An 18,329-nucleotide genomic window follows, 5' to 3' on the forward strand; every position below is an offset into this window, starting at 1 on the left:
AGGCTATTACTGAAAGGAAGTAAAATGGAGGTCAGTATAGCTTTGGTATCATAACGGACACAAAGGGCTACAGGCTCACTTATATAGAATCGGTACGGCAAGTGATAGCATGTGTAGGGCATGCGGGGATGATGATGAGACGGGATTTTGTAAGTAGCCCGGAATTTCTAACTTTCAATTTTCTTCTTCGAGGTTACTTTTACGTTTTTAGTGCGCACAATAAGCCGATTACTGGCTTAGGTGTCTCTGCACCCTCTTTTCAACCTAACCTAAGTGTAAATGATACCACACACTCATCTGCAAACTTCGGCAGATTGCATCTTTTTAGGAGCTTTCTTGAAACCTTTGCCGATATTTTGCTGTATAGTTTGTCATGGAACTTGGGTACAAAAGCAACTTTGCATATGTAGCCCATAGAACAGCCTATAAAAGTAAACACGGAGGTTGACTTAGTGTAAATGAAGCTACACATTCATTTAAAAGTTTCTGCAGATGAAATGTTTTTGGTTTTTAATTTTTGCCAATGGGTGCCATCACTGTGCGTTGGAGAGTTTCCTGGCAAATGTGTATCAACGAGTAGTTCTAGTGTTTCCTCACTAGACATTGTATATGCATTCTCCGGCTTCTGAATATATCCCACCGTAATAGGTTTCGAGGATAGGATGTCTCTTTAACCTAGAGGCCTCAGATGTATACTCCACGGAGCTGCAAAATTGCAACCAGGATTTATTCTGAATCTCTCTCAGCTCACCCTTGTATTTTCTAAGCCCAGCCTTATTCCCAATTGTGTGGTGCCCTTGTGGCTTTCGCTCTGTTGAAAAGTTTTCTGCAGCCATTCCTTAGACCAACCAGTTCTGGGGTACACCATGGCGATCGCTGTTTGCCCATTGGCTTGACACTAGGACATGCTGACAAGAACGAGTCTTTCAGGGCCTTCGTCAATCGCTTGACCATTATGTTAATGTCCTAAACAGTTTTTATTTCTTTTTCTATTATAGAAGGAATAGTGGTGCAGAATTTGTGCCGAAAATTATCCCAATCCGACTTTCTTCTGTTTAGCCGAAGGCCCACTTCTGTAGTGTTTTCTCCAAGACTGAGAAAATTATATCTATAATTAGAGAAGCTGTGGTTATCCAACACTTCCCAGTCGCATATTCTTCCGCTTCTATGCTACGGTACAAAAGTTATGTTTAGTACCTCCTGCCTGTTCCTGATAATAAAGGCCGGTTTATTCCCTAAATTACAAATTGCCAGATTGCAACTTATATTGGGTTGCCCAAAAAGTAATTGCGGATTTTTCATATAGTCGGCGTTGACAAATTTTTTCACAGCTTGTGACTCTGTAATTGCATTCTTTCTTCTGTCAGTTATCAGCTGTTACTTTTAGCTTGCTTTAGAAAAAAAGTGTAAAAAAAGTATATTTGATTAAAGTTCATTCTGAGTTTTATTAAAAATGCATTTACTTTCATTTAAAAAATCCGCAATTACTTTTTGGGCAACCTAACATATTCAATTAACAGCTCGCCCCTTGCGTTGATTTCTTAAATTCCCTAAATCTAGTGATGTCCATTAACATCTCTTCTTATAATGAGGCTTTATACCTTAGCATATGGCTTATCCAGTCTTTAAGGTCCCGGTCCAACCGAATCTGATCTAAGGATTGAATCAATGTGTAGATCCTCATATTTTTTAAAGGCCTCGTTGTCAACGCACACTATTAAAGTAAACATTTTGGTATCGAAGTATTCTTCTTTTTTGTACACAACGTCGTGCTGAGTGGTCTCCATTGAGCTCCACATATGCATACTGCTTGTATCTGAGCTATTCGCTGGGCATCGCTATACGCTCCAAGGTTTTGAGTAATATAATATATATAATAACGTAAGGCTTACAGGTCTATTGGACTTTGATGCCAGATAACTTGCCTTGCTGGGATTGAATATATTAGCCACACTTGCATCCTGCCAGGATTTTGAAGTATATCCAAATACTCCGCCTTCTTTCTGAAGTAATGCCGGAAATATTTTACTTTTTCAATATATTCTAAATTCGAAACTTCATAACATTTCTATATCCATATTTGGATTTAATACCGATCCCAAAATGCCTTCTAAACCATCTAGCAACAAAAACAATAACTGGAAATCGTGCTTAAGTTATCCCTTTTTGGGCCATACAACATTTCGTTGAGCCGGGAATAACTTTCTTGGACCACGAAAAGGTCTATTTGACATATTTAAAACAAACATCATATCAAATTTCGTAATATTATATCTTACCGTTCAAAAATGACATATTATTTTTTATTTGTTTTGTTTCCGATACCACTGTGCTTCCCTGGATATGTTTGACTGGATATGGGTCAAAAATATTTAAATGGCAAATATTGCTAGATTGAAGTTTGAAGATTGATTGCCTAACAATTTTTGACAGATATTTAAGTGGAAAGCCTTCGGTGCGTATACTTGTTGTAGACGAAAATCCTTACAAAACTCATACGCCACAATGGCACCATTTGTAAACATCTCTACAAAATGCCTAAATATTAAAAACTAATTTTTGTGTTTGGAATAAAAGGAACGATTTTTTTATGGAAATGGAACAAAAGCTCATAAAATCCTTCAATGGCGTTGATAAATCATATGAAGTAGATTTATGTTCTAAATAGATAATGAGATCGAACTTGACGTTGTTGTTGTTGTAGCAGTTTATAGTGTTCTATCTTTCGTCTGCTTGATTCTGTTGAGTGTCAAGACCCAGGAATTCTGCGACTAAGTTGGGGTGCGTTCACAGAGACCTGGGTCTGAGTTGAGGGGGTCTGACCGGGCAGTTAAACAGGTGACGTGTATTGTGCGGTCCCTGGTTACAATCGGGACATACATCTCGCACGTCGGCATCACTCCTAGCTCTGTAGGAGTTGAGGCGGCTGCATCTGCCGGCACGTAATTGAGCCAGAACTACTCTGGTTTGCCGAGGGAGGTCAATTTCTTCAGGTGTAATGGGAGGCGGTCGTTGTCCAAGGACTACATTCACTCGGTGGCTTTTTACCGCATCTGCTACCGTGTCTGCATGAATGTTGTCTACATCCGCTTGATAAGCCGCTTGATCTAGAGGTTCTCTCTTGTAGCGCTAAACCTCATGCTCTAGATCATGTAGATCTACCTTAAGGCTTCTGGGCGGTGGATAGCTATCCAGAAGATGATGATTTGGATGGTCTCTGCGATAACAGCCCAAAAGGTATTGCTTAGACAGCATGTATTGTAGTTATGTCTTCGCACTGGTAGGATCTTTGTCTCCTGATGGAGGTGGTCCACATGAGAACTGAGCAGACAGCCCGTCGCAGTTCGGAGGGTGGCTTTCTGCCAGATCTGAATAAAATTACACTGCGTGTCACAGAGCTGGCGCTGCACGCTTACCACAGACCGGCCAATTGCTTTGGACGTAGTCAACAAAGTTTCTTTGTCTGCACCACAAGTGCTGACGGCAAGTGACTTGAGGACCTTGTTTCTACATTTGACTATATCGTAAATTGCTGTGGCATGTGGGGAGAATATGTAAGAGCTGTCAAATGTGACGCCAAGCATTTTGGGACACTTGATGGTCGGAATCATTTCTCCATCGACCATCACAGTCAGCTCAGTATTCACCTCACGCGAATTTGTGGGGGGCCTGATGCCATGATCGTACAATCGTCCGCATATGATACGATCTCTATGCCGTCCCACAGATGTACAGAATGTAAAAAAATTTACTAATAAGTTGATTATTTTTACTAATAAGTCGCAGCAGGGCACGCCACAGGGAGGCATTTTATCGCCACTCCTAAGGGTGACCACCATAAATGACCTATTACGGATGCTGACTGAGAACGAATTTGAACCCGTCTGCTACGCAGACGATGTTATAATACTTCTAAGGGGTAAGGATCCGAACGAGTTATGCAGAAGGGCTCAAAAGGTCTTGCATATGGCATATGACTGGGCTAGACCCGAGACCTCTGGGTTTCTTAATCCAGAGAAGACTGAAATTTGGCTGTTCACGAGGAAGACGAAGGTGGGCGAATTTTTCGCACCACGTTTCCTCAATAAGACGATTTCGATATCTGACAAGGTCAATTACTTAGGAGTGATATTGAACAGAAAACTGAATTGGAAGTGTCACATTCAGAAGCGTACAGATGTTGGGCACTATGTAGACGAGCCGTAGGCTCGAAATGGGGCCTGAATCCGAGGATAGTCCACTGGCTCTATAGGAGCTTGATTAGATCAATACTTACTTACGCCTCAGTAGTTTGGTGGACTGCTATGGAGAAAAAGTTCAACATAAGGACCATACAACAGGTTCAGAGAACATGTTGTATTGGCATATGCGGAGCGATGAGGACCACGTCCACTAGAGACTATTGTAGATATCCGATCCATTGACATACAAATTAAGTGTGACGCAGCCACTGCGGCTATGAAACTTAAGGCGATTGGAGAAAGGATTGAGGACGGGAGCAGCTCATACCATCGCGGTATAATCGAAGCGTCGATAGGAAATCTGGAAGGAAGGGAAGAGGTTTCCAATCGGATATCTGAGATGAACTTTGAAGCCGAGTGCGAGGCACAGCAGCCATTGGCACAGTCTTGGATTGACGGAACCCTGGTATTGCCATCTGGAAGATCATGTTACACGGATGGATCAAAGCTAGAGGACAGAGTGGGCCTGGGGGTTTACATTGAGAACCCAGGGACTGAGATCTGTTTTAGACTGCCCGACCATAATACGGTCCTGCAGGCGGAGATCTCGGCGATCACGGAATGCGTGAAGTGGTGTGGTGCTAACGCGAGGACGTCGAGTGTGAACATCTTTACAGACAGTAAAATTGCCATAAGGGCAATAACAACCAGGACGGTAAGGTCACGAACAGTCTTGCAATGATGGAAGGAGAATAACGCCTTCTCTGAGAATGGGAAAATTTGCATCGTTTGGGTGCCGGGCCATAACAGAGTAAGGAGAAATGAAAGGGCGAACGATTTGGCGGTGAAGGCGAGAGGACTGCCTTCAATAAACTTGGTTAACCCGAAGCCTTTCGGTTCGACGCAGTCCGAGTTAAGGGAGTGGGCGACGAATGCGCATGCAACATTGTGGAACAGCGAAACGGTCGGTAGGAAGGCGAAAATCAATGGTGGCATCCCGATCGTAAGAAGACGAGGCTATTACTGAAAGGAAGTAAAATGGAGGTCAGAATGGCTATTGGTATCATAACGGGACACAAAGGGCTACGAGCTCACTTATATAAAATCGGTGCGGCAAGTGATAGCATGTGTAGGGCATGCGAGGATGATGATGAGACGTTGGAGCATTTCATTTGTCATTACCCGCCTTTCGCTTCCAACAAATACCGGTACTTAGGTGGAGACACAATACCAGACATGAACCAGCTTAGGGGAGTGGCATGGAAAAAAATGAAGGATTTTTTAAGTAGCACAGAATTCCTAACTTAAAATTTTCTTTTTAGAGGTTACTTTATAGTTTTTAGAGCACAAAAAAAGCCGATTACTGTCTTAGGTGTATGTCCATAGTGGCAAGGGGCGGATTAATATCTGCACCCTCTCTTCAACCTAACCTAAGTCGCAGCTTTTGATCAAACATTTGTAGTAAAGGATAAAAACATACATCTGGCCGTTTTTGCAAATGCAAATTTCGCCCATGAACATTCCACTAAGGAACAGGGGCAAACTTCTCACATATCAATGAGTGCTGTCCCATTCAAGTTTAAGCTCAATGATAAGGGGCCTCCTATTTATTGCCGATTCCGTATGGCGTGCCGCATTGCGACAACTCTTTGGAGAGAAGTTTTACATGGCATAGTATTGGGTTGCCCAAAAAGTAATTGCGGATTTTTTTTAAAGAAAGTAAATGCATTTTGAATAAAACTTAGAATTAACTTTAATCAAATATACTTTTTTTACACTTTTTTTTCTAAAGCAAGCTAAAAGTAACAGCTGATATCTGACAGAAGAAAGAATGCAATTACAGAGTCACAAGCTGTGAAAAAATTTGTCAACGCCTACTATATGAAAAATCCGCAATTACTTTTTGGGCAACCCAATACCTCACAAATTTTGCCAGCATTAGCAGGGGATAACCACCGGTGAAAATTTTCATGATGTTCTCGCCAGGATTCGATCCAAGGCTTTCTGCTTAAGTTAAGTCGCAGCTTTTATCAAGCGTTTGTAGTAAAGTATAAAAACATACATCTGGACGTTTTTGTAAGTGCAAATTAGCCCATGAACCTTCTATAAAGGAACAGGGGCAAACTTCTCACATATCAATGAGTGCTGTCCGATTCAGGTTAAAGCTCAATGATAAGGGGCCTCCTGTTTATTGCCGAGTTCGAAGGGCTAGCCGCAGTGCGACACCTCTTTGTGGAGAAGTTTTTACATGGCTGCCATACCAAATGGTATGCAAATGCAAATTTCGCCCATGAACATTCCACTAAAGAACTGGGGCAAATTTCTCACATATCAATGAGTGCTGTCCGTTTCAAGTTTAAGCTCAATGATAAGGGACCTCCTATTTATTGCCGAATCCGAACGGCGTGCCGCAGTGCGACACCTCTTTGTGGAGAAGTTTTAGCATGGCTGCCATACCAAATGGTACAGTACCTCCGAAATATCGACAGCATTGGGAGGGGACAGCCACCGCTGAAAATTTTCGTGATGTTCTCGCCAGGATTCGATCCCTCGATTCAGCGTCACGTGCGGACATGCTAGCCTCTGCGCTACGGTGGCCTCCGTTTTACTTTACTTTTGACTATGACAGAACATTTGTCCCATCTCGCCGTAGTGTTTACCTGAAATGCCAGCATTACGCTGAATCGGAAGCCTTGTATTTTCAAGAATTTCCAAAAGGTTGGGATACTTCAGCTCCCCTTCGGTTTTTTTCCAATAACATTCAATGTTCCGCTATATAATAATAGTCCAACACCATGTCATCAGGTGAAGCACACATAATCGAATTGCGCAAATGGATGTGTTTCAATATCCAAATGCCTAAATGAGAGTCATCATATTCATGCTTGATTATTGAAAATCTAATCAACCTATTTCTCAATTTTTGGGTGAACAAAAAATGTATTTTCACTTCAAGGACACTTTAGCGTTTTTCCATCGTTCATTCATCCATTCATTTATTTGGTAACGAAAGGCAAATTTTATGCCACAATTTAATAAAGTGTGCAACACACACACACACACACAATATTTATACAAGTGTGTGCTTAATGATTGCTCAATCTCCATTATCCATCTGCCTCTAGGTGAGAGGGAGGAGGGAGACAGGGCAAGAGCAGAACCAAAAGCCAATTATAGCCATGCGAACTTTTGTCCCTGCATGTGAGGAAAGGTTCATAAAGTTCAATTTTCTTTGCCCAAAACATGGTTAATTTACGGCTATGCCTTTGTGCGTGTATAGGAGAAATTTACCAAGAAAAATAAAATAACAACACAGAAAAGTAGATTTCGTTAAATGCTATGACTTCCTGTAGGGAATACTATAACCATTTCCTTCCATTCAAATCCACTTAATACACAACGTTGACGATGCGGGGAGGGGTGCGGTGCAAAGGCTACGACTCATAGATTTGTTTAATTTATTACAACAATTATATGGCATGTATTGTCAGAACACAACAAATATGGTTATTGTTATTTTGATTGTATTCTTATATTATACTACGATTAAAGTAAATAAACAACCTGCCATTTTGCTTAGTCCTTCCGAAATAAACAATCATAGCCACACACAACCAACACCATGGAAATTGAATTTGAATTTCTATAAATACAATGGATATGTGTCGGCGTTTATTAAAGTATGAGTGTGTGTGTGCGTGTGTTCAATGTGAGTGTGATAGGCAATTTGGCGCACCAAGTGGTGATAAAGTTTTGAGAACCGTCTTATATGGTACAGGGTATTGTTTGCAATGCTAAGAAGGAGAAGAGTTATACCCATTGATAAGTATACCGATCTACTTCGAATCACTTTCTGATTCGATTTAGCCATGTCCGTCTGTCCGTCCGTCCGTCTATCTGTCTGTGAGTCCATATATTCTTGTAATCAAAAGGCAGGTCGTATTTGTTGACCGATTGTCACGAAATTTTGCACATGTCAATTTTTTGGCCCAAGGACAAACGCTATTGATTTTGAAAAAAAAAAATCGGTTCAGACTTAGATATAGCTCCCATATATATCTTTCATCCGGTATGGCTATTTAAGGCTGTAAAAGCCACAATCTTCTTCCGATCTTCACAAAATTTGGCATTGGATATTTTATTTAAGGTCTACATATGTGTACAAAATTTCATAAAAATCGGTTCAGATTTAGATATAGATCCCATATATATCTTTCATCCGATTTGACTTTTTAAGGTTGTAGAAGCCACAATTTTGGCCCGATCTTTACAAAATTTTGCATGAGGTGCTCCATTTGACATCTTCATATGTGTGCAAAATTTCATAAAAATCGCTCCAGATTTAGATATAGCTGCCATATATATGTATCGCCCGATTTGCACTTAAATGGCACTTAGTAGCTAAAATTTTCAACCGATCTGCACAAAATTTGGCACTTTCATAAAAATCGGTTCAGATTTAGATATAGATCCCATATATATCTTTCATCCGATTTGAACTATTAAAGCTGTAGAAGCCGCAATTTTGGCCGGATCTTTATCAAAATTGGTGTGGAGTCATTTTTGTGAAGTCTCAATGTATGTGCAATATTTTATAAAAATCGGTTCAGATTTAGATATAGCACCCATATATATCCTTCGTCCGATTTGGCTTTCAAGGTTGTAGAAGCCAAAAATTACAAAATTTTGCATGAGGTGCTTTATTTGACGTGTTCATATGTGTGCGAAATTTCATAAAAATCGCTCCAGATTTAGATATAGCTCCTATATATATGTATCGCCCGATTTGCACTTAAATGGCACTTAGTAGCTAAAATTTTCAACCGATCTGCACAAAATTTGGCACAGACTGTTTTGTTACTGATCTTAATATATCTGGAAAATTTCATAAAAATCGGTTCAGATTTAGATATAGATCCCATATGTATCTTTCATCCGATTTGAACTATTAAAGCTGTAGAAGCCACAATTTTGGTCCGATCTTTATCAAATTTGGTGTGGAGTCATTTTTGTGAAGTCTCAATGTATGTGCAATATTTCATAAAAATCTGTTCAGATTTAGATATAGTTCCCATATACATCGTTTATACGATTTGGGTTTTTAAGGTTGTAGAAGCCACAATTTTGGTCCGATCTTCAAAAAATTTAGCATTGGGTATTTTATTTAAGGTCTGCATATGTGTGCAAAATTTCATAAAAATCGCTCCAGATTTAGATATAGCTACCATATATATCGTTCATCCGATATGGCCTTTTAAGACTGTAGAATCCACAATTTTCGGCCGATTTTACATGAGACGTTTTAATTGACGTTCCAATACGTGCGCAAAATTTCATTAAAATCAGTCCTAATTTAGATATAGCTTCAATGTGTATATTTCATCCGATATGGACTTTTATGGCAGTAAAATCCAAAATTTTGGTCACATCAACGACACATACTGGGACGTCAATCTCTATTTGACGCCCCAGTATGTGTCATTAAAATTGGCAGAGGTTTCCATATAAATCCCATATAATCTTTTATCCGATATGGCCTTTTAAAGATGTGGAAATTCAAATCTTTTGTCCTATGGTAGGAAAATCTTACATGGTTCTAAATTGCTATTTCAATTTGTATCCAAATTAAAGTCTGACTTGATTTCGAGATGAGTTTTACAAAGTACTACAGGCACTTGGTGGTGTAGGGTATTATATAGTCGGCACCGCCCGACTTTTGCCTTTCCTTACTGGTTTTCTTTTGACTTGGGTTTTCTTTTGACTACTATTAATAAGACACTAATAGACTTTCGGAAAGCACAAATGTTGATTGCAGTTTTGAGTTTAGATGTGTATCGCACAACGAAGTTTTACATAGTCTTAGATCAGTCAAGTCAAATGCCATTAGAATTAGGATATTAGTTTCTAAACTTCTACCTTATTTTACTCATCTCTTTAATTCAATTCTAATCTCCCGTGCATATACAACTATTTGGACAACAATCCCTAAATCGAATAGTGATTTCCGTCCGATTTCTATATTATGTTACCTCTCGAAAGTTTTCGAGAAGATTTTGCATAAACAAGTGTCCGAATATCTCCATGATGAATCTTTGTTGTCCGATAAACAATCCGGGTTGCGTTAGTATATTAGTTGAAGTTTCGGAATCAATTAGAAGTGAAATTGATGATGGCAATGTTGGTTTTCTCGTCCTACTAGATCACTCAAAGGCTTTCGACTCGGTTGATCATCATAACATATATATGAAGTTCAGAAGATTTTCATTTTCATATCTTAGTAATAGGCAACAGTCAGTGTACGTAGGATATTCAATATCAGAGCCAATTCTAGTACCCAAGGGAGTTCCACAAGGCTCAATAATTGGTCCGCTCCTTTTTTCGCTCTACGCAAACGGGCCGGATCCATAGCTAAGCTGTCATTTTCCTTGAAAAAGTGTACTCAAACTATCCTTGGAAAAGTGTACTCAAACTATCCTCTAAGAAGCTGCTACAACTGCCTATTTCCTTCGAAAAGGGTACAAGAAACTATGTTTCCCTTAGAAAAGGATACTAATACTATCTTTTCCCTTAGTCAAGGATACTTAAACAACCATTAACTCTGGGTTGTACTCAAAACTACCCCTTTCCTTAGGAAATGTTAGTAAAATAACCCTTTTCCTTTGGAAAAAGTACTAAAACCAACCTTTGCCTTAGGAAAGGGTACTAAAATTACGCTTTCCCATAGGAAAGGGCTATTAAAACTGCACTTTCCCATAGTAAAGGCTATTAAAACTGCCCTTTTCCTTTTGCCAAGTGACCTAAAACTACCATTTTCCATAGAAAAGGTCTAAAACCACTTTCTACTTGAAAAAATTTACTAAAACTGCCCTTTTCCTTAGAAAAGCATACTAAAACCTGAGATTCGCAGCGAACCGGAGCGGGGCCACAGGGCCTTATTTTCACGGGAATGTTAGCAGAATTCCCACAATTCGGAGCTAAACGGTTTCCAGTCTCAATCCCGCTCTGTCTATTATGCTCCCTTCTAAGCTATCACTTAGCTCCACTCCGACCCGCTCCAAATCCCTGAATAAAACTTCCCCTTTAATTGGGAAGGGGAACTAAAACCAGACTTTTCCTTAAGAAAGATTACGAAAACTACCTGTCCCTTTAGTATTTATTTACGGTACTAAAAAATTTTTTCCTTAAAAAAATGGTACTAAAACTATCATTTTCCCTAAGAAAAGGGTGCTTAAACAATCCTTTTGCTAATGAAAGGATGCTAAAACTAGATTTTTCCTTAGAATGGGGTAATTGAACTACCCTTTTTCTCAGGCAAGGGTACTAAAAGTACCGTTTTCCCTAGTAAAAGATATTTCTTTTTCCTTGGAAAATGGGAAAGGTTTTAAAATTACCCTTTTCCCTAGGAAAGCATTCTAGAAGTAAATTTTTCCTTAAGAAAAGGTAATAAACTTACCTTTTGCCCAAGGAAAGGGTACTAAACCTGCCCTTTTCCTAAGGAAAGGGTACTACAACACTCTACAAAGGGGACTTAAAAACCAAGTTTTTTCTTAGGAAATGTACTAAAACTACTCTTTTGCTAGGGAAATGATACTAAAACTACAGTTTTCCTTAGAAAAGGGAAATTAAACTACCATTTTCTGAGGAAATGGTATTAAAAGTGCAATTTTTCCTAGAAAAGGTACTAAAAGTTCCATTTTCTTTAGAAAAAGGTACTAAAAGCACCGTTTTCCTTAGGAAAATGTTACTTATAGTACATTTTCCTAAGGAAAACGGTGCTTTTAGTACCTTTTTCTAAAGAAAATGGTACTTTTAGTACCTTTTCTAGGAAAAATGGGTACGAAAATTACACTCTTGCTTGGGAAAGGGGGAACGATACTTGGGGAACGATACTTAAACTACTCATTCACTTGGGAAAGGGTACTTAAACTATCATGTCATGAACACTCTACTAAGGAATTGGGGCAAACTTCTCACATATCATTTAGTGCTGTTCGTTTCAAATTTAAAGCTCAATGACTAGGGACCTCCTTTATATAGCCGAGTCCGTATGGCATACCGTAGTGCGCCACCTTTATGGATAGAAGTTTTTATATGGCATAGTAAATCACAAACGTCGCCAGCATTCGGAGTTGATAAACACCGCAGAAAATGGTTTCTGATGTTCTTGCTAGAATTCGAACCCTGGCGTTAAGCGTCATAGGCGGACATGCTAACCTCTGCGTTAGGGTGGCCCTCACTTAAACTATACTTTCACTTGCAAAGGTATCAAAAATTACTTTTACTTAAAAAAGTGTACTAAATCTAGCCTTTCGGTTGGAAAAAAAACTAAAACTACCTTTTCCCACGGGAAAGGGTTCTAAAGCTACCCTTTTACCTGGGAAAAGGTAGCATTAGAACACTTTTCCAATGAAAAGGGTATCAAAACCACCCCCTTTCCATAGGAAAAGGTAGTAAAACTACCCTTATCCTAAGGAAAGGTTACCAAAACTGCTCTTTTCCTTAGAAAGGGGTAATAAAAGTACCGTTTTTCTTAGGAAAGCGTACTAAAACAATCCTTTTCTTTAAGAAAGGTTACTAAAACTATGCTTTTCTATAGAAAATGTCAATTAAACTGACCTCTTCCAAAGGAAAGAGTACTAAAAATACCGTTTTCCTTACGAAGATTACTAAAACTACCCTTTTCCCTAGGAAAGTGTACTAAAGCTACCCTTTCACTTTGAAATGGAATTAAAACTGTCGTTAATCTTAGAAAAGGTTATGAAATTACCCTTCCACTTGAGAAAGCTTTTAAACTTACCATTTCACTTGGAAAAAGTACTAAAACTCCCCTTTCAATTGGGAAGGGGCAAAAATGTGCCACAATTACTTTTACTTAAAAAAATTTACTAAACTACACTTTCAGTTGGCAAAAGATACTAAAACTAACCTTTTAATTGGAAAAAGGAACTAAAACTACCCGTTCGCTTGGAAAAGGGCTCTAAAATTTTCCTTTCACTTAAGAAAGGGTAGTAAAACTACCCTTTCACTTGGGAAAGGGTACATAAGAGCTACTCTTTCACTTGGTAAAGTCAACTTAAACTACTCTTTTACTTAGAAAACGTACTTAAACTAACATTTTGCTTGGGAAATGGCACTAAAGCACTTGGCTTGGTTAAAACTATCCTTTCACTTGGAGTAGGGTGCTAATAGTTACACTTCCACTAAGGAAAGTGTGCCAAAAATTAATCTCTCACCTAGGAAATGGTACTAAAACTATCATTTTACCTGGGAAAATGAACTAAAACTACATTTCTCTTGGAAATGGTTTTAGGGCTGCCATTTAACTTGGGGAAAGTTTTAGTACACAACCTTTCACATGACGAAGTGTACTAAAACTTCCCTTTGATTTGAAAAGAAGAACTGAAACATGATAAATTTATATTTGCCCCTATCAAAGGGCGCTAAAACAACCACCTTGTAAATTAATTTGTACTAAAACTACATATTAGACACCCTTTCCCAGGGTAAATGATAGTAAGACTACCCTCTCCAAAGGAAAATTGTAGAAAATCTATCCGTAGTACCCCACAAATGTCACTGAACACCTGAGTTCAAATCTTGGAAAGAACATCAGAAAAAATTTTCAGTGGATAATAATCGCTGTAAATTTTTCTGATGATCTAGCCAGGATTTGAACTCGGGTGTGCAGCGAAATTTGTGGGCTGGTATGGATAGATTTCCTACAATTTTCCTTTGGAGAGGATAGTCTTACTATCATTTACCCTAAAAAAGGGTAACTAACTACCATTTTCGAACTCAGGTGTTCAGCGTCGTAGGCGAAGGGGCTAACCGCTGCGCTACTGGGGCCTCCTAAAACTTCACTTTCCCTAGGGAAGATATACTAAAACTACCCTTTTTTCTTGGGAAGTGGTTCTTAAACTTCACTTTCTGCAGGAAAATGGTACTAACGCCACGTACTCTCTCTCTCTCTTTCTCTCCCCTCTTTCTAAGAGGGGGTTTCCAAATGTTTTCAATAAAAAAATTTCAACTTTTTTTAATTAATTTTTTGCCTCCTAAACCAAAGCAACAACAAAAGTCGGTTCAAGTGCCCCTTATGGTTTTTGGCATCACTATACAAAAGTATAAAAATTTCCAGACACGTATTTGGTGTTGCATGTTAGTGGTGAACATAAATTTCGCTAAAATTTCCAAAAGGAAATCCCTTAAATCCTTTACTGAGGGATATTAAGTGATTTGAAAGTTAACACCCAAAATCCTTTGGCCTAAAGTTAACTACAAATAGGCAGGCATAGCGGATATTAATCATTTCCGGTTTCCGGCAAACGCAAACATTACTGAAATGGCCAACAAAACTCATGTGCAGTCAAGCGAAAAAAAGAAAAAAAAACTAGCGTATAAAAGCTGTTGCATGTTAAAATATTTTTTTTTAAAGCTTTCAAAGTGTGAAGAACGCAGACCTCTGAAGAAGAACAATAAAAAAACACAACAAAAGAAAAAAGTGAAAATCTAAAACAATACCTTAATTGGTTGAATTGGCCTTGCAAAGAAACAAAAATTTCAAAAAAAAAAAACAATACAGAAATTTTTATATACAAAAAAATTCAAATCAACATCAACACCATACCCTTAGATAGTATCCATCAAACAACTTTACCTGCACTTGAGCGCACTGTCACCCCCACCAAAATACCACCTCCCCGTTCACTGCACCTTAGACCAGCAGTTAGTTAGTGAAGCTTGTGCTTCGGGCCGCCGTCATCAGTCAAAGGCCATTCATTACATCCATTTTGGTTTTTACGAAACACACCCACCTCCTCCCCCCTCAAAAAAAAAAAAAAAAGAAAAAATCAAACAAACACACATAAACAAAGAGAAAAACGAAAATAATCAAAAACAATGAATTTAATGTTTCGCAAGAATTTTCGTGAGGGTGCCAGCGGAAAATCCGGTGGTGGCGGTAGTAAGCTACAATCGAAAGCCAATCGTACCAAACGTTCGCGTGACATGGGCCTCACATCGCAACCCGAGGAAATTCACTACAGGACACATCTGTTTTTTGCACCCAATCGTCCGGGTTATGATGTGGGCGAAGGTAGGCGCTCACTCTTTCCATACCAAAAGAAAAACGTACACAATCGAAAAATAATCTCTCTCTCTTACACACACACACACACACTCAAGTACATACTGACACTATCACATATGTATAAGCAAAAAAAAAAAACAAAACTCATTACACTACTCACAACAACAAATCACATTCAAGTCACTGTAATACTAATGAGTGTGCGTGTCACACATACACACTCTCGCTGTACTTGCTGTCACATACAATGGAAAATAAAAAACAGCCACGCACACACACACAATAACAACAAATGAAACTAATATACAACATAAGGATTTAGTCCCCATGTACATATCAAACGATTCTCATGTGAGTAATTTAACCAAATTATGTAATCTTACAATATTTCCATAAAAATTAGGTTTTGTATAAAAGCAAATTGGAATAGAAACGGAGACAGTAAGCGTTTGGGTTTATCTGATTACATATTCAAATATTATAACAAAAGTAATAGGACTAATCATTGAACGATATGTGGTCAGAAAACTAAAGCAACAGTTAAACTTAACTCAGTTTTTTTAAGTATATCTACTTGGAAGTTTTTATTCCAGTGTTTACCTGACCACAGAAACTCAAAATTTCTTTGTTTTTGTTTATATTCCCATTGGACAGGTTTTAAAACTATCCCTTGCTGAGTTTTTAAAAAGAGAAGCAATGAAAAGGAAGAAATAAACTTAACCTCCTAAGGAAACTGGTACAAAAACTGGTTCTTAAATTAACAATTTTCTAGGAAACTTGTACGAAAGAGAGCGCTTTTCCAAGAAAATGATACTAAAACTATCCTTTCATAGAGAAATGGTACTAAACCATTCTTTCCTTATAGAAATTGTGCCCAAACAACCCTTTCCTAGGGATATGGTACAAAAACTATCCCTTCATAACTAAATGGTACTAAAACTACACTTTTCTAAGGAAATCGTATCATGAAAATCTTTTCCTAAGGAAATGATACAAAAACTACTCTTTACCAAGAAAAATGATACAAGAACTAAACTATCCCAAAGGAAATGGTACTAAAACTACAACTCCTAGGGGTAAGGGTACTAAAACTACACTGCTCTAAAGGAACTGGTATTTAAATTACCAATGCTTAATGAAAATAGAAGGTTAGGTTAGGTAAGAGTGGCAGTCCTTTACAGACTCACTTAGACAATTTTAAGCCGATTGTGATGCCACAGTAGCGACAGACCAAGTCTTCTGGCGGGAATCGAACCCATGACCCCTGCACTGGTAATCCAAGCACGCTACCAACTCAGCTACCGGGGCGCCAACGAAAATAGTAAGAAAAACACCATTTGCCAAGGGAACTGATACTAAAGCTAGCTTTTGCCAAAGGGAGTGGTGCTAAATCCACCTTTTCCCAATATAATGAAGAAATGGAATGGCATTAAAACACTTTCCCAAGGGAAATGGTACTAAAACTACCCTTACCCAAAGAAAATGGTACTTAAACTACACTTTCCTAAAGGAACTGGTATTTACATTACCATTTCTTAAGGAAAATCGTACCAAAACTTCATTTTCCACTGAGAAATGGTACTAAAATTACATTTTGCCAAGGGAAACGTTACTAAAAACTCCCCTTTCTAGTGAAAGTGTACTAAACTAAAACTACTTCTTCTCGAAGAAAATGCTACTCATGCTACCTTTTCCCAAAGGAATGGTACTCGAGGTACAATTTCCCAAAGGATTGGTACTAAAATAGCCACTTCCCAAAGAAAATGGCATTAAAATTACCACTCCTAAAGAAAGTTGTATTAAACTATCATAATCCAAGGAAAAACTACCCAATGAAAATGGTACTAAAACTACCCTTTCTTAACTGAAACGTTACTACAACTAACCTTTCCCATGGGATATGGTATTAAAACTACTCTTTCGCAAGAGAAATGAAAACTACCAATTCCCAAAGGAAGTGATGATAAAACTGCCATTTTACAAGGTAAATGGTACTAAAATTACACCTACCGATGGGAAATTGTACTAATATTACTCCTTCCAGAGGGGAATGGTTATAAAACTATCCGCTTTCAAGGGGAATGGTACTAAAACCTCCCTTCCACAAGGGAAATTGTAGCAATACTATTTTTTCACAAATCTATCCTCTCCAGGGAAAGTGGTGCTAGAACTTACCTTTTCCAAGGACACCAAACCTTTTCCAAGGACACCAAAACAAACCATTTTAAAGGAAAATGGTACGACAACGGTAAGAAAAAAATAGTGCTCAAACTATCCTTTCCCAAGGGACGAGGAACTAAAACTATTAGTACAAAGCTTGCTTTAGCGAAATTGTACTCAAACTACCCTTTCTCAAGGGAAATGGTATTTAAACAAAAATGTCCAAAGGGAACTGGTATTAAAACTCAAATTCACCAAGGGAAATGGTAATGAAAATTCCATTTCCCATGAGAAATGCCAATTCCTTTGGGTAATGGTACTAATATTTATATTTCCTATGGCAAATTGTGCTGAAACGTACATTTCCTATGGAAAATTTTACTAAAACTTTCCCAAAGGATATGGTAAAAAAAAGTTCATTTCCCAAATGAAATGGTACTAAAACTTCCATTTCCCATAGGAAATGGTACTTAAACTTTCACCTCCCATGGGAGGAAGTGGTGCTAAAACTACCCCATCCCAAGAGAAATGGTACTAAAACTATCCTTTACCAGGAGTACTAGGACTACACTTTGCCAAAGGAAATGTTACCAAAACTGCCCTTTCCCCGAGAAATTGAACCAAAACTACCATTTCCAAAGAAAAACAGTACCAAAACTACACTTTCCCAAGGGACATGGTACTAAAACAACCTTTCCCCAAGGAAAATGGTATAAAAACTACCTATCCCTAAGAAAAGTTGTACTAAAACTACCTTTCCCCAAGGAAAGTGGTATTAAAACTACCTTTCCCCAAGGAAAGAGGTACTAAAACTACCTATCCCTAAGAAAAGTTGTACTAAAACTACCTTTCCCCAAGGAATGTGATACTAAAACTTCCTTTCTCCAAGGAAAGTGGAAGTA

The 18,329-nt window shown here is 38.4% G+C and overlaps 1 protein-coding gene across 13 annotated transcripts in view; it reads left to right on the forward strand.

Annotated features, from left to right (window-relative positions):
• LOC106087156 (uncharacterized) overlaps nucleotides 1-18,329 on the forward strand; it is a 115,903-nt gene that overhangs the window by 60,468 nt on the left and 37,106 nt on the right. For 6 of the 13 annotated variants that reach the window (XM_059369186.1, XM_059369184.1, XM_059369185.1 and 3 more), the window contains one exon: nucleotides 14,614-15,273. The exons of 4 other annotated variants lie outside the window; for them this stretch is intronic. In XM_059369186.1, the coding sequence (XP_059225169.1) occupies nucleotides 15,078-15,273 (196 nt within the window). In that variant the 5' untranslated portion in view covers nucleotides 14,614-15,077. The remainder of the gene's footprint in view (nucleotides 1-14,613; nucleotides 15,274-18,329) is intronic. 3 more of the 13 variants (XM_059369189.1, XM_013252084.2, XM_059369188.1) reach the window with 2 other exon arrangements.

Source organism: Stomoxys calcitrans, chromosome 5, assembly GCF_963082655.1.
Source record: "Stomoxys calcitrans chromosome 5, idStoCalc2.1, whole genome shotgun sequence".
Taxonomy (NCBI): Eukaryota; Metazoa; Arthropoda; class Insecta; order Diptera; family Muscidae; genus Stomoxys; species Stomoxys calcitrans.